At 44.0% G+C, this 17,013-nt stretch overlaps 1 protein-coding gene across 1 annotated transcript in view; it reads right to left on the bottom strand.

The window, feature by feature from the left end:
- LOC144809499 (sodium- and chloride-dependent betaine transporter-like) overlaps nt 1–17,013 on the bottom strand; it is an 887,191-nt gene that overhangs the window by 360,967 nt on the left and 509,211 nt on the right. The window contains exons 4-6 of the mRNA XM_078673718.1: nt 10,597–10,737; nt 8,362–8,443; nt 201–333 (exon numbers count right to left, since the gene is read on the bottom strand). Of these exons, the coding sequence (XP_078529844.1) occupies nt 201–333; nt 8,362–8,443; nt 10,597–10,737 (356 nt within the window). The remainder of the gene's footprint in view (nt 1–200; nt 334–8,361; nt 8,444–10,596; nt 10,738–17,013) is intronic.

The following is a 17,013-nucleotide window of genomic DNA, read 5'->3' as shown; positions in this document are numbered from 1 at the left end:
TATACCAGACTTTGATTTAGAGTCCTATGCATTGGCTCATATAAATACATGTAATTAAAATGTGTCAAGTCTAACAAAGACATAGGTCTGAGTGGACAAGCTCTTTCACAATTAAATTGGTTTGGGAACAGGACAGTTGCCCTGTGACCAATTGAAACCTGCCATATCTTTAAAGTTACAAATGACCAACTTGAACTTACTTTGCCAGTGGACTTGACCCCTTTCCAGATGCAGAAGTAGCAGACAATCCAGGCAAGAAGCAGGCAGAGCGCCAGCTCCCACCGTACCGTGCCCAGATTATGGATGCCATCAGTGAGTCCCAGAACCCGGTTCCTGCCAGTGCAGAAAATACAGGGAATTATTGAAAATCGAATCAATCCAGAGCAGATTTCAAGGAGACAATCCATATTATAGCCTGCATAGAATTGTCTATCTCTTTCTGTACCCTAGACACACTACTCATCGCTCTAGATAACTTGAATAGAGATATTCAACACCTATAGGATAGTTTAGCAAGCACCTTTCTCCATACAGACACAACTATTGCTTGATTCACAAAGGTAACTTGCACTTTACCTTTTGGCTACTCCCAATATCCGAACAACCATTGGCTCCAAACTTGAAGGGTATGGGTGCTATAAACTTTGGGTTAATTTACACATTTGAATACATTTATTACTTTTGAGCTATTCACAGAATACGGGTGTAAATTTACAGCAAAAGTGTAACTTACAATCACATTTTGTAAATAGCCATAAAGTAGTACATTTCCTCAAAAGTGTAAATTCCCTTTGTGAATCAAGCCCTTATAGTTTGACATGTTTATGAAGTAGACTGTAATTGTGAGTTATGTTATGACATGGGACAGACACAATCCTCCCTTCTCATGCAGTAGTGTACAGATTTTCCCTGATGCAACAACAATGCAAAAATGATCATACTGTGTTAGGTATAATCTGCACAGTTTAGGGCTGGGCAACCCAAACGAGCACCGTCTGATCAACAAAATGTGATGATCACTGAATTAACTAAAACATGGGTCTAGGTGGCATAGCGTGAATATTGTCATTGTGTGCACCTGGTCACCTATGCTCTTACAGATGCTTCCTGTGCCAGTTCTCCAAAAGAGGACTTTGTCACTTTATCTGTCCTGTGTCCCCACCACACCACATAGCTTTGAGAGATCAGGTGTGCCACATGGAAGCAGGTTGACTTCCTGACGTTACCATTTACAGATAAAGGATCTAGCGGGAGAGGCCCAACCAATGACATACTACTCCCTAACTGCAATGAATCTCACAAAATGTACGTCTGGTAGGAATTAAATAGAAATAAAAATACACTGTACCAATATTGTGGCAGTGCGGGTGTTGAACAGTGTGTTTCAATCATTTTCAAGAGAGAACCTCTTTGAGTAAGAGAACCCTCACTCCCCGAAAATTAAATGTTTCAACATTGGGTTATTGTGGGTTAGTGTGGGCTACAACTCCTCATAGAGTGAGGAGGAGCCGAGGTGTTTTGAGAAACTAGAGAGCAATAGTAGAGAGTGTGAGTGAAGGGAACAGGGCAAAAGAGAATAGATGGGTAAAACTGTCTGCCGAAGGCCAGTTGTTTTCTGGGACAGGATTAAACAAGCATTTACAATGCAATGGTTTCGCCTTTGGAAAAGTTAGAGCTATTGGCATTGTAAATGACAACATTTGTATTTATGTGTTGGTTTTGAAAACAGATAAATAAATGGCATTGTCATTTACATTGCCATTAGCTTAATCTCTAGCAGTCACTTTGCAGTCACTCTGCACTCCCTAGCACTCCCTAGTCCCTCTGCAGTCCCTAGCACTCCCTAGTCACTCTGCACTCCCTAGCACTCTCTCTACTCTGCACTCTCTCTACTCTGCACTCTCTCTACTCTGCACTCTCTCTACTCTGCACTCTCTCTACTCTACCAATAGCACTTTCCCACCTCTCAAAGACCAGCAACCCTACTCTACTAAAAGTCTAACAGAGTAGCAGTCACAATATCACAAGCACTCACAGACAAGCACCACACACTACCAGCAGCGCTAACAACCCTCCGAGAGTAGCAGTCGCACCCCTCACAGACTAGCACCACACACTACCAGCAGCGCTAACAGCCCTCCGAGAGTAGCAGTCACACTATCATAAGCACTCACACCCCTCACAGACTAGCACCACACACTACCAGCAGCGCTAACAGCCCTCCGAGAGTAGCAGTCACACCCCTCACAGACTAGCACAACACACTACCAGCAGGGCTAACAACCCTCCGAATGTTGTAGTCACATGCAACTAAAAGCCCCCCCATCCACCACAGACTAGCAGTCACACACAACTGGAAGCATATTCACTCCCCTCACCGGCTAGCATCCACACGCTACCAGGAGTACTTTTACACATTAGCAGTCACACATTACCTTCACACCCCACACAGATTAGTAATAACACTACCGGCAACACTCACACCCATCACTACTGAAGCACACCAAGTAGGAAACACACTTTTCTAATATAAATAGAGGTGCATAGTACACATTCGCTTAATAAAGCAAACCTATTTTAATGAGGCAACCAAGCACTCTAGCACTCACAAAAACAATGAAATGCCTGTATTGGCAGAATGTTAGTAACAGGAGGTGGTGATTCCGGGCTGTACTGACAGAAAGAAGCAGAGAGGGGAGGGGGGAGGAGGGACACGGAGAACTTCAAAACTCACCGGACTGCTTAGGCTTTCATTACCAGGCTCCGGGAGGAAGGCAGGACCACAAGGAGAGCGGGAGGGGGGAGAGCGGGAGGGGGGAGAGCGGGAGGGGGGACAGCGGGAGGAGGGACGGCGGGAGGAGGGACACGGAGAACTTCAAAACTCACCGGACTGCTTAGGCTTTCATTACCAGGCTCCGGGAGGAAGGCAGGACCACACGGAGAGCGGGAGGGGGGAGAGACACACACACACAGAGCCAGACACACACCGGGGCACTTCTACAATGCAGCCCCAAGTGACCTTCTGATTGTACGTCCCTCTCCGTCTATGTCAACATGACAGTATAATTTGACACATTCATTTTAGTACGACACATTACAGCCTTTGCAGACAATACACTGACAATTGCTAAACACACAATTTTTATGTTGTTTCCATTCCTTCCTCTGAAAGTGGAGCAACAACGCTTGCACACATTTTAAAATTGTGACCTATGCTCAAAACGAGTCTTTTCAGAGGCCCTCTAACCCGTGTATTCCCTGTGCGATGTAGCCTGTGCTCGTTGTATCAACTAGACGTAATTCTGTTTGTGGTGTTCGCTCTACAATTTTCAAATTCAAATCAATATCCTATCTACGACTCCCTCTATAAGTCATATTTGATGGCCCTTGTTTTAGAATTACACCTGCGCTGGAATGTGTTTGCACCCCTCCCTCACAGCCACCCCCCTTCCTTATTTCAGATATGCGGCAGTGCCCGCTGCCATCAGCAAGAAGCGCATCGATTGCAGTAATTATGCTTCTCTTGATTGTCAATCAATTTCCGGATGCGCATCTTTCATCGTGGTGGAAATGAGGAGGCGGTCGTTATTGCCGCTACGAGCCCCTACCACGCAGCATGGCCACTTCCGGTCTCGCGGGTTACGGAAGAGTGCCATCGACAGCGCTTCTGCAAATATCTGCTCTCCCATCAGCCAGACAAGATTACAGAGAATTATTATGGGTTGAGGTGCCATCCGCGGCCTCTTTTCTCATTCATGGACTTTTCCCCATTCCCTAGTTTATAAGTGTTTAAATCACCGCCGAGCAGTCGGGTGTGTGGGTTTTGCTCACGGCGTTAATCGCTCGAGACGGCAGGTGTAATGGCTCGCATCGCAAGGAAACCCAGCAGTTTAATAGTGTTGCGTGTTATCAGGTCGTTGTGAATGGCAAAATCGCTGCGCTCTTCGGAAGAAAAATCTCATTTTGCATAAGGGAGCTTGCTCGTCCAAATGAGTCACTGCGCTCCTCGGGGTGAGGCTGTCAGGGTGTTTGGAAGCGGAGAGAGAGCGGCCCTATCTCCGTGCAGCTGGCCGGGCTGCATTGGTCGCCGGTGGTCAGCCAGGCGCGGCTTACAGCCTTGGCTATGACTCACTCAGCCTTCGGGAAGATAAGGCTGGCTTACCTGCCGAGGGTAATCAGATACAGGCCCCTGCGCATTTTCAGATCAGCTCAAGGCACGTGACTCCACCAAAAGTGAGAAAGATTTATGGCCTCATTTTGCGTCTGATGAGCTGGCTGCCAAACCTCTGGAGCGGTGGAGACTGCACCACTTCCGGTCCAGCTGCGGGTGGCCTGCCATACTCATTCTGTTTTTTGCCTCGACGGTGTGTTTTTTTTCATCGAAGCGGCTCCTGATCTTCATTGAGGGAGCAGCTTTCGTTAAACAAGCAATGGCAAACCCTATCGGTCTGGCTTTAAAGTATGAAAACAGAATTTGTGCAGGCCTGTGTTTGCATATTCCATTCACACAAATTGACATTGCCAGTACACACATGATAAATAGACAACAATTAACCAACAATTAACAAGTGGCGGCGGGACTTCCGGCTTGCTTGCGGCCCGGCCGGACCAGATTCGGGGGCGTTCCCGGCTTTCGGCTGACGTCGCGTGACGTCGGCAAAAGCCAAAGAATCTCGGGAACGCCCCCGAATCTGGTCCGGCATTGACGGACAGGCCCCTCGTCCAATGGCTAGGCTCCATTTATGGAGCCAGCCAATGAATGACGAGGGCCGACCCAAACCCACACTACAGTTCTCATTAGGTTTTCGCCTGCGCGAAAAAGATGCGCAGAGCGCATCTTTTCGCCAGGCAAAACCTAACAAGCATTTACAATGCAACGGTTTCGCCTTTGTAAAAGTTAGAGCTATTGGCATTGTAAATGACAATTTTTTTATTTATGTGTTGGTTTTGAAAACAGATAAATAAATGGCAGTCATTTACAATGCCAATAGCTTAATCTCTCGCAAGTGCGAGACCTATTGCATTTGCACCCACACGCACACACACAGAGAGCCACACATGCACACACAGAGCCACCCACACATAGAGCCACCTACAAAAAAAAGCTAGCCACACAGAGCCCCAACGCGCACAGAGCCCCAACGCACACAGAGGGAGAGTGTGTGAGAGTGAGGGAAGGAAGGATAGAGGGCGGGAGGAAGAGAGAGAGAGGGAGGGAGGGAAGGATAGAGGGCGGGAGGAAGAGAGAGAGAGGGACGGATCGAGGGAGGGAGAGCGGGAGGGAGAGAGAGAGGGAGGGAGAGAGAGAGAGGGAAGGAAGGAGGGAGGGAGAGAGAGAGGGAAGGAAGGAGAGAGGGAGCGAGAGGGAGGGAAGGAGAGAGGGAGCGAGAGGGAGGGAAGGAGAGAGGGAGCGAGAGGGAGGGAAGGAGAGAGGGAGCGAGAGGGAGGGAAGGAGAGAGGGAGCGAGAGAGAGAGAGAGAGAGAGAGAGAGAGAGAGAGAAGGATAGAGGGAGGGAGGAAGAGAGATAGGGAGGGAAGGAGGCTGACCAAGTACAGACCACTCTCGAGAAAAGTAATAATACAATGCTTTGACCAATGAGGGGCGCAGGAAAGTGAAAGAGGGAGAGAGAGGGAGGGAGCGAGAGAAGTTGCTTCGTGGGGACATTCAGATCCTAAAAAAACATCCCTGCTCTAAAACCACGGGAAGGAAATGGCCACAAACTGGTAGCACCACTCTCCGGGGATCAGCCTGGAGAGCAATACAACGTATATGTTGGAGACCATTTTGTAGGGCTAAATTCTATAACCCACGTATATTTATTAAGTGAAAATAGTGTTGAACTCGTTTCTGTACACAACGCTTCTACCTATTAATTCCTGATTCACTTTAAACTAAATCCTATAGACAAAGTCACTCAGTCATGTATGACAGCCTGCACCAAAGTCAGGGTAGCTGCCAAAAAGCTCCTTGGCTGCCCTCTCATTAGCACGGCAGACTTCGAAGGCTGCGCTGCAACGCAAGACTGCAGTTCTGCGTAGTTACTTCACTGGGGGCACCATGAACACGAGAAACGTAATTTGTAACACCCGTATTTCATGCAAAGAACTACAGACGAAAAACCAAACTATGATGTGTCTGAAGAAACGTCCAGGAGACAAAAGAGCGCAAAATTGCACATATCACACACAAGCAAATTACCTCAGAAAATGGAGGAATGGCGATTTTTGTTTTAAATGGCCCCAGTTTACCAACCTACTTCTGAGCCACCTTCTTTCCGATTCTTAGTACCATTTCGCCGAGAACCCCACTTCAAAGAACGCCCTCCATTTCAATAGGTCCTGTCAATGTAGGTCAGGGCGGCGAACGTGAAAAGTCACTGCAGGCCGCAGCACAAACAGCTCGGGCAGCGAGAATCAAAGGGCAGCCAATTAAACTAATCATAACGTCCCAGTGAACACAAGGAAGCTCACCTGGTACTTCTGGACGGAGGATGCGATTTCCCAGCCCCGCGCAGGCCCTGGTTCTGTAATTACCCTGACCAGAATACTGTGAAATTACTGCTCTGATCTACTAATGGCTGCCAAAATGAAACCGCCGTGGCTTCACGCGAAGAGGTCGGAGCAAGATGGCGCAATTCTTTCTGACAGAGACGACAACTTCTAAAAGCTACTGCCCGGCCGCCATCTTGAAAAGAGTATCAAAGGGGGTGGGTGGAGTCCCAATACGAAGTGCAGAACTGCTATTATGGGGACCATCACCATGTAGTACTTTACCAGATGCATGCACATACTAATACAATGGAAAGTAGAAACTCGTGACATGTTATGGCGTAGGAATTATGCAGCGCGGTATTACAATACACTTGATTATGTTTCTTTACCTGTCAAGTCCAAGCTTCGATCGATCAGCAACAAGGAGCATCTGTGTGGCGCAACCTTCCTCCTATTCTTGCCCTGCGGGTCTCCAGCCAGTTCCCCAGCTACGAGCCGGCTGACTGCGCCCATAGCGAAGCACTCCTCGCGAACCCCCAGTTCCTCCAAGAGGCTGGCCAGTTCACGGGCCAGGCCACGTATCTGAGCTTGCAGGGCAGCCGGCAACTCGGTCTCTGCAGCCGGGGGCAGCGGTCTCTTCCTGTCGGCCCGGGGTCGGCCGGACAGGCGCTGAAAATCCGCGGGGAGCGGTGGAAAGAGAGCGGCTAGAGCAGGGGAGAGAATCAAGTAGGGAGCCAGAGGGGCCCAGGACAGAGGCGCGTGCCTCACCTCAACCACGCCAGTGTCGTCTCCCATCCACCTGCGGACCTGTTCCTCCAGGCGCGCTCTCTCCTCGGGGGAAGCGGGGGAGACGAGGAGCACATGGCAATGCTGGAAGCAGCTGCCCAGCACCAGATCCCGCAGCGCGTCCAGTCCGGGGCCCCGAGGCGGTCCGACCAGGACTAGCACCGCTCTGGATTGTCCAGGGTCTCCCACCGGTCCGGTGAGCCCCCGAACGGCGAGTGCACCTGCCCGCAGCAGAGCCCCGACGCCTCCCACGCTCCAGTGCAGGCTCTCGGCGCTTGCAGTGTCCAGAAACACTAACGAGCCCCGGAAACAGGGCAGGACGCGCTCCCATGCCTGGGCAGAGGCAGAGGTGAGGGGTGAGGACATTGCCAAGTATACCGAGAGCGGCGACAATCAAAAAGTCCAGGTGACAGCAAAAACAGACGTGTAAAACTACATACCGCCGCTGTTTTGTCTCTTTGTACAAGACCAACTTTTCTTAAAAACAAGTTAAAATGTTATAAGGACTGTGAAGGGGGCGTACCTGGGAAAACAAGTCAGGTCCCGGGCCGCGCTGTGATTGGCTGACGTCACGGGGGGTATCCCGGGCCGGCAGCCAATCACAGCGCGGCCCGGGAATGACGTCACGGGGGTGTCCCGGGCCGACAGCCAATCGCAGCGCGGCCCGGGACAAAGGGGCGGGGCTTAAAAAAAGCACCAGAAACGCCCCCGAATCACGTTTTCGAGAGAAAGCGCGAATGACAGCCTCTGCCTCCCAATGGCTAGCCTCCATTTATGGAGCTAGCCAATTGGAAACAGAGGCTGTCCTAACCTCACTACTAACAACAAAAGATTTCGACTGGGAGGAGCTTCGCCCCTCGCCAAAAGTCGAAACCTAAAAACGTAGAGGGGGTTAGCAGCAGATATACCCCTGCAGTGGGTCAACATGTTCCAACCCTTGGAAGAAGGACCCTTGAACTTAAGATGCGATCACGTGAGGGGGCTACAGTATCTAGATTGGCCATTGAAGCTTTCCACTTCTTTCAAAACCTGTGTGTCCAAGCTAATTTGTAAGGAACCATATGGAGATGGAAACATACTTACTCCCAGAACTCGATGACCGGGGATGTGGGCGTACTTGTGCTGCTCCAGTTCCCTGAGTTTGATGAAAAGTCTACACAGTTTGCTGCAGAAGAAAGGATCAAATCGATTATTTACCTGCGCTTGATTCTCATTTATAACAATCTATTCCTTCTGTTACTCATTAACAGCAAAACCATTCACAACAGGCACAGCCACTGTCAGTTAGATAAGGAATGACATTGCTGCCATCCTAGAGCTTTTATCACCCGTTGAGACCAAACTTTCTCTACATCTTGCAACTTGATATATGAAATATATGTTGTAGCAATGAAATGCATACATCCGCCATGATGCTGGTGTACAGGACTTGCAGTATCCAGATTTAAAATCCTGTGGTGCACAAAAGCACATGCTTGTCGACCACAACGACCGAAGTCTTGATGTACTAAAAGTACATTGCAAATCACAAATCTATTTGCGGCTTGCTGTGTGCACATAAAAGCACCTTGAAATTTACAAGTAAGAGATGGCATGAAGGAGCATCCAACCCCCTTGCAAATTGCAATGCAATTGGATGATGACACCTCAAAGGGAGTGGCATCCATTTGCAAAGTGGAAGTTGTCCCTTCCATTTTGCAAATGGAGCTCCTGGCACTGTGCAGTGCAGACAATGTCCCAGGAGACTTCTGCATGCGCCACCAGTTTAATTTTTAAATTGCATCCCTATCCCTTATACAGGGGCTGCAATGTGAAAATGCAAATGAAGGGGGGAAGATCTGCTGCTGCTCTTCCCTACATTCAAAGGTATTCACAAATGGATTCCCTGCATTCTTAAACTTATGGGCAGGGATTCTGCGAATCCGTATTGTCATGTTTGCTTTGTGAGGGAATAGTGCATATGTTGCATCTCAAAAGACTTCCTGTGTTGCATTGTGTATGCGCCACGAAGATGTAATCCGTGATGCAAACCCAGAACAGTACACCTGGCCCCAGTTTTTTGTAAATACACGCCTATTTAAATGGCCGTGCATGTTTTAAGCAAAGGTATTCACAGACATTGACTCAAGAGTAGGGGTGGACAAACTTTACTGTCGAAGTTAGGTTAGATGTGCCAACTTTCCCAACTCTGTAACCCTGACGCGTTTTCTGTGGAAAAACATTTTTGCATCAGAATTTCTCTGCAAGCCCTGTTTAGTCAGAGAAATCTCCAGCTCAAAGTGGATTTTTTTCAAGAGGTTTTCTGATGCCAACCTACACAATAATGGGATCATGCCACAACAGCCAGCAAGCTTCCACTGTCTCGCCCCCAGGGCACCTCAACAAAGTCTACCCACAAATCGCTTCTCAGTGTCAATGGTGCAGAAAATAATTTTTTTTGTGCGTTGACTAGTGCTCTGAAGTTGGGCACGGCAAATTGTGCTTCTTTAAAAACATCCTAAATAAATATATCTATATCTATGGCTGCAATGTGCTTACAGAAGATGCCACAAAAGATTGTATACAGTCTTTGGCAAATACTGGCCAGGGGACCTCCGAGAACAGACTAAATACAAAGTATTTAAATCATTAAAATAATGCTTATTATTTTCTAACCGGGTTGGGACTTATTTCCAGTGCCCTGGCAGTTCTCGTGGTGACATTGCCATACCAGAGCAATGAATATAACTCCTGTTACCGGTCCCATTGGATATTGCGATAATCTTGTTATGGTGCCCATTGAGTATTAACGTTTATGGAAAATGAGCAGGGCTATTCATGTGACAATCATGTGCATTCTCACGAGTGTAAGAACCTGTTCCAGTGTATGAACGCAAGCTTCTTTGCAGTAACACCTGCAGACAGTAATTACTAATACCACAGTTCCCATTTCTACAAAGCCCAAATGCTACAATGGGTAAAAAATGGCAACAATTAGGATCGTTACGAAAAAAGGTCAAACAAGGACCAAATGTTAAAAGGGGGACAACAATGGCAACAATGAAGATAGTTACGAAAAAGATTTTAAAGCAGATATTTTGTGCAGGGCTTGTACTAGAATATTGTGGAAATATCTTCTGACAGAAATATTGCATCCTAAATATAATTTGCAAAAATATCACGCATTGATTTTATTATTAAAAGATCTGCATTCAATTGGACAATATGTTTGTGAATAATACTTTTGACACAACATTGATGCAGATGGATTTTGGTCGCCAATATATTCTGACAACCTACGTTTCCACTTATTGAAAGGCTTCTGGCGTGGCCTCTTACCTGTGTTCCACGTGTGGTTGCAGTCGGCCCAGGGAAGCGTTGCTGAGAAGGAGCTGAAGAGGTAGAAAATGGCCCATGCCAGGATGACAATATAATAGATGTTCAGGTAGGATTCGATCACTTGAGAGGCATAGCCAATGCCTAAGGATGAAAGAGGGACACAAATGTAAATGCTGTTCACAAAGATTCAGATGCATACGCACAATGGGTCCTCAAAGCTAAGGGTCTGTTGCATTTGCCATTTTATGGTTTCAGAGCCTGTGATTTACAAAGGACCCGTTGTGAATCACAAATGACCTCCCTGCTCCAAAAACTCTGTTGTGACTGACTGCAAATTGGCGGGAGGAGATGTAGTGACAGGTGGCCCTCACTTTTCATATGAAAAAGCAGTGGAATGTATCAATGATTTGCAACCACAACAACTGATCTAATACTGACTCCCTAAAAGGTATGGTAACTCATTCGTATGGTGGAAGCTTTGCCTATTAGACAGCTGCCACCTTGTGAATGTAGGCATTTGGGAGCAAAAGTGGCCCAGGGCACCATAGCATGATGACCCTGATGTACTTCACCTAACACCATGGATGAATATATGACGTTAGAATGCTTTCAATTACAACACATGCTTTTACAACGCAGTCTTTATATCACAACTACCATTACAATGCATGATTTTACAATGCATGCCATTACAACGCATTTTTGAAAACTACCATTACAATGCATACCATTACAACGCATAATACGTTTAGGACAACAGTAGAGTAAGTGTTGGATAGTGTAGGGGTAAAAATTACTATTCCCACTCCAGTGAGTGCAACAGTAGGGTAAGTTTTGGATTGTGTATGGGTAAAAACTACTAAGTGTTGGATAGTGTAGGGGTAAAAATTACTATTCCCATGTACCCCAAAACCCATACACACCTGAATACTAAACAAATCTCCATTATGTACTTTATAATGCGTTGTAATGGCATGCGTTGTAATGTTATGGGTTGTAATGGCATGCGTTATAGTGACATGCATTGTAATGGCATGCATTGTAATGGTATGTGATGTAAAATCAGTTGCATTGTAATAGTTGCATTGTAAAGGTAGGTCATTGTAATGACTGCGTTTTAATGGATGTTTCCTGTCAGGGGCAGAGGGACAGCTGTATCAACTCATTTCACATTTGCAAACAGTATAATTGCTAAACTTAACCATTTGTGAATGCAAAATAGCCTTTTGTGATGTGTGAAAGGCATTTGCAGGCCAATTTTTGGGAATCACAACGTTTGCGATTAGCTAAAATTGTGACTTCAAATCGATTTGCGAATAGGTAATCTCAAAATGTATAAATGAATCATTCACAAATTGAGAATGGTCGTAAAATTAGGATTTTGCATGTGCAAATTACCACCAACTGAAATCAGGTGGTAACCAGGTACAATTTATATAAACAGGCCCAGACTGCCCCTGCAGTTCCCAGAATGGTTGCTCTCTATGTCAATGGAGAGGAGGATGAGGTTCCTGGTAGGTTTGAGGAGAAGAAAAAGTAGACAGGAGCGCAGAGGAGGAAATCTTTGAAAAGTATTGATTAAATTCTGCCATGATTTTAGATTTACTAGATGAACTCCAACCACAACTGCAGAGGCACACTCGCAGGACCAATGCAATTCACACTCATGTGCAGGTTTTATGTTCTCTGCACCTCTTAGCCTCTGGAAGCCACCGAGGGGTCATGCTTTTTCCATGCATTCCTGCATCCAATGGTATTCGAAATCAATGATTATATCAGATTCCCTAACACGCCACAGGATTTACAGCTAAATAAACTGTAATTTTACTAGTTAGCCCAATTCCCACATGCCATTGGCTGCATTAATATGTCCACCATCTGACAATTATAACATCTTCAGAAATAGAAAATGTAGCCATCCTTTGAACATCCGAGTCATATGCAATGCCTCGTATTGAGGTTCTTTAATTTTGACTCCATCTTACATTTGTCATGAATTTGTGTTGCCTTTACACAGACTGCTCTATTCATGAAGTGTTTCTGCCCTTTGGACAGCAACGTGTAGCAAACCCCCTCTGTCCTTGCTTTGAAAGAAATCTCAGACACTAGCGAGCCTAACTGCATACAGACCCGTTCTGCCATTACTGATTGACCTATACGTGCTGAAGTTGATTAACTTATGGGTTGGGCAGAAACACGACATAAGGGGGACATTCTGGTTACATGATGTTTTTCTATTGGCTAATATTTTGCAGATCTTGTATGTCCATATTAGGTATTTTGTATGCTTGCAGAAGCTCGGACTGCCCCTTTCTTTATGCTGAGTTTGTAAATCCTAAGCATATAAAAGACCTCTGTCTTCTGTATTCTTTAGACTGCCTCATTCAGGTGCTAAAGGCTCCTGTGCGACGTAGTCTCACTTATTAAGTTTAATAAAGATGTCGTTTAATATTTCAGCTTCTGTGCCAAGTTCTTTTGTATTAGTGAGACCCCTGAGAATGAAGATTTCAGTTCTTCGAATGGCGCGGCCAACGCGGGCTTCATCAGAGAAGTGACTTTCTGTGGGAGTGATGTTGTCAGGAGACAGAAAGCTACTGAGGAAGACAAGACAGGATTCTACTAAGAAGGTACTCTGTGCACAGGGATTCTGGGGATTCTTCGTCTCTGCAGCTCAGTGTATTTCTGATCTTCCTGATTTTGATCCTCCACATGATGTCACTCCTGACTGAGAACCTTTTTGGCGTGAGTATTAAAAAAAAAACAAAGAGACCATTAGGTCATTTAGAACTTGACAGTTAGAATTTGGATAACCTTTTTGATTGGTAAGAGTAAGGTAGTTTAGTAACCCTTACTGTAGCTTTGGAAGAGTAAGGTAGTTTAGTAACGCTTACTGTAGCTTTGGAACTTTGAAATTTGTGTTGGCCAACTTTTGGATTTGTATAGGTTTGTATACGCGAATTGCAATTTGTGTAGACAGGTAATGAGGAGAATTTTCTCTATTTGGTTTAGTTGAACGGTGCACGTACGAAAAGTACATTAAGCACTATTTTGATTATAATATTGTATATTTTGCAATATATTTGGGCAGGCCTGTTTAAAAGCTCACATGAGAATGTGTTGCTTTATATTTGGAAGGTACCATGTTGTGATGTGAAGTAAATTAGCCAGCTTCCCTAGAGGGAATATCGAAATAGGTTTAGGTATATAAACATATTTCTTCCTTGGTGATTTTGTATCCCCAGGGAATTAAAATATGGACATAATACATACAAGGATCCTTTGTTCTGCGCAATTTTATGAATGAAGATATGCAGAGCGATTTTTGGTGTTCTGCTAGTCAAAGCTAGTGAATTGAGTGTGTTTTTGCTTCTTGGACATACATCGGTCTGTTGGGCTGTTTTTGCAGTCTTTTGGAACACAATTGAGAAGCGTTTCTTGTAAATATGACTTACAACTAGTATTTACAAATGGTTTGGTTTAAGTACAGTCTGTGGGCTGTCCTTTATTTCTGTTCTGAGTATTGATATGTGGGTTAAATGTGTGTTTAAATGTCTATGTGGTTTTCCCATTAGTGCAATTTCTGTAAGTACATAGCGTTGGCGCTATTCACAAAATGCATGGCTAAAAGCGCGCCGTATTGTGTGTCCTGAGTGTTTGACCCCTTTCTGTTTGTCTGAAATGAGCCCAAATGTGTGTTTGTGTTTCTTTTTGATGTTTTCACTCTATTAAGCAAGATGTCTAAATGTTTAAAAACTAAAATGTAAATTCACATTCACTAGGAATAAAAAAGCCCCTAAAGACAAAATTGGGAGTTTTGCAAAAAAATAAATAAACCTGCAACATTTTCCTTAGATACATTGTGTTAGGTATTAACAGGCAAACAGATCAGCTGAAGTAAATTCCTGCTGAACTCAAAATAATATAGAACACGCATTGATATGTTTTAGTTTGAAAAAGACTGCTAGCTGCTCATGTTATAAATACTTAGAGACAAGCTAAATAAACAGGAATATTTATTCAGCCAGGATTTTGCCCTCAGTTGCACGGGTTAAACTTTGCATTTCAAGAATGTTGTTTTAAAAAGGTTTCAAAACTAAGGTTCATTATTTTGTATTATGGGAAGACATTTTAATTAAGGGTTTTCCTCTCTTTAAGCATTTCTGTAAGTATATTCTTGGCTCAGTTGCTAAGTAATAATTAACCCATGTAGTGAAGAAACAGTTAAAAAGAGGGAACCCAGAATAGATGCTGAAACCAGATAGGGCAAGTCCAGGGAAACTAAAAAGTTAACGATGTCTTGAACATTGATTGGCAATCTCAGATAAAGATCAATCAGGGAAATTGGCTTTGCAGGTCAGTTTCGGGTGACGAAAGTTAGTTTCTTACAGTTTAATCTGGTTAATGTGTACATGACCTGGGGAGGCCAGGCCACTTTGTTCGTCAGCCTAAGTGGCACAAAAAAAAAAAAGAAAAGAAAATGAAGTCAGATTCAAGGAATTACAGAGCCTTAATATGTGGAATCATCAAAAATGATAGGGTTATAAAAATAAGTGCTACAAAATTCGTTTTTTACTATTCATGAAGCTTAATACTTATACTGTGACCTCCTAGCATTATAATTTAATTTAAGTTATGGTATACTGCATAATGAGGAAATTAGCATATAGAAGTTCACTTGACGCAGGCGTGAAAAACTCATTTTTCTCAGGATTTGCAAGAGATATGTTTAATGTTCAATCTCTGCAATATGTAAAGAACATTCTGAGGATGATTAATATGTAACATTATTATAGGATATTTATTTTTAAGTGCCCCAAATGTTAAAGTCGAATTTGGGTAAAATTTGGGCATTTTTGCCATTTACAATAGCTTTAAAAGTGCTTTAGGCTTCAGTAAATGCATACATTTAGGTATAATACAAATTTGCAGGTTATTCCCATTTGGGTTTCCTTTTAAATAGGTCAGTGAGCCAATGTGCCTGGTGCAGAGGGTTGAGTTTGATATCAGGGTGGAAGGTTTTCACTTTTGCTGGACCTAACTGAGCCTTCATCCATTTAAGGTAGATGAAATTAGTACCATTGCAAACAAGCATTTGTTCTAAAAAACTGGTATGTGTGTTATGTTCTGCGAATTAGTCACAGTAACTGTTTTAATAATCTAAGTATAGAAATAAATTGTAGCCCCTAACAGGAGTAATATATATATCATGTGTTTTTTAATAGGGTTGGTTATTGCAGGTTAGAAAGAGTTGGGAAGGTTTTTTTTTGTCTTTTTCAGCCTTAGAGTGAGGTGGGAGTTAGGAGTAAGTGTAAACAGATGGAGAAATTATCGCTTGGAAAAGCAGGGCCTCAAAGGGTGTTGGCGCAGGGGACACGCAGAGTGTCTGTGAAAAAGTTTTTGGAAAGTTAAAAGGGTTTAGCATGTTTTCAAAAGATGGTTGTTACAGTTGATATTTTGGGTGTTATGTGCAGACATGTTCGTGCGTTTTACATATTTTTGCATTTTGTCCTTTTATGAATTGTTCCTGGTGAGGATTTTAAGCCTGACAAATTAAGCAGGCCTGAATATTCTGTTTTGAGCTGCAGGTTCACAGTGCATAAAAGTGCATGCAATAGTGTTGTTTGTCACCGCTTATTTACATATGCTACTGTTTTGTCTATGCTTTTTGTGCTTGATATACGCAAGTATATCTGATGGCTTGATATGTGCGTTTTGTGTGTGTTTTTTTTAATGCATGTTTTTGTTTCATGTTGCTGTTTTTTGATACTATTACAAGTTTACCACAACAGTTGGGTAGATTTGCTCTGACACTAAATTTCACAGATAGACAGACATCACTTCACCAGTGTATGTCAAATTTGGCTTTAATGGTATTTGAAGGAAAATAAAAAAGAGATATACAGAATTAAAGTGTGTCATCTGCAATTAGTCACGATACTGTCCTCTTCCGTTAAGGAACAGGCAGCCCTAAAATTATGTATCCTTGATTGGATGTAAGGATAAATTATAGATTTGTGACTCTTGTACATGGTGACTTAATTTCTATATTACATTAGTCAGTTTTGTTCTGCTTCCTAAGTAGTGTATGACTTTTTACCTAGTCCCATTTCCCTTTTCCAAATCCCTTTCACCAGTTGGTGTATTGCTCAGGTTCACACTTCCAGATTGCAGTAATGTACCAGAGACCCCATATTGTGTATAATTCCCTTTTGTATGACCAGACTGGTTTTCTACCTCAATAGGAGACACCTTACGTTTTTTTGAATATGACAAATTCAATGCCTATTCTAATTTGGTTTTTAGTTCCTTTTTTCTGCTGCTTTAATTTTTGATGGACCAGATGTATTTTAAATAATGGAAATACCAGGACTCTCTAGTTCTTGTCTTTTGTTTCCACATTTTGATCATTAGCTTTTG

The sequence above is a fragment of the Lissotriton helveticus genome, chromosome 1_1, assembly GCF_964261635.1.
Source record: "Lissotriton helveticus chromosome 1_1, aLisHel1.1, whole genome shotgun sequence".
In the NCBI taxonomy this organism is placed as follows: Eukaryota; Metazoa; Chordata; class Amphibia; order Caudata; family Salamandridae; genus Lissotriton; species Lissotriton helveticus.
This window is presented reverse-complemented; position numbering and strand designations above follow the sequence as displayed.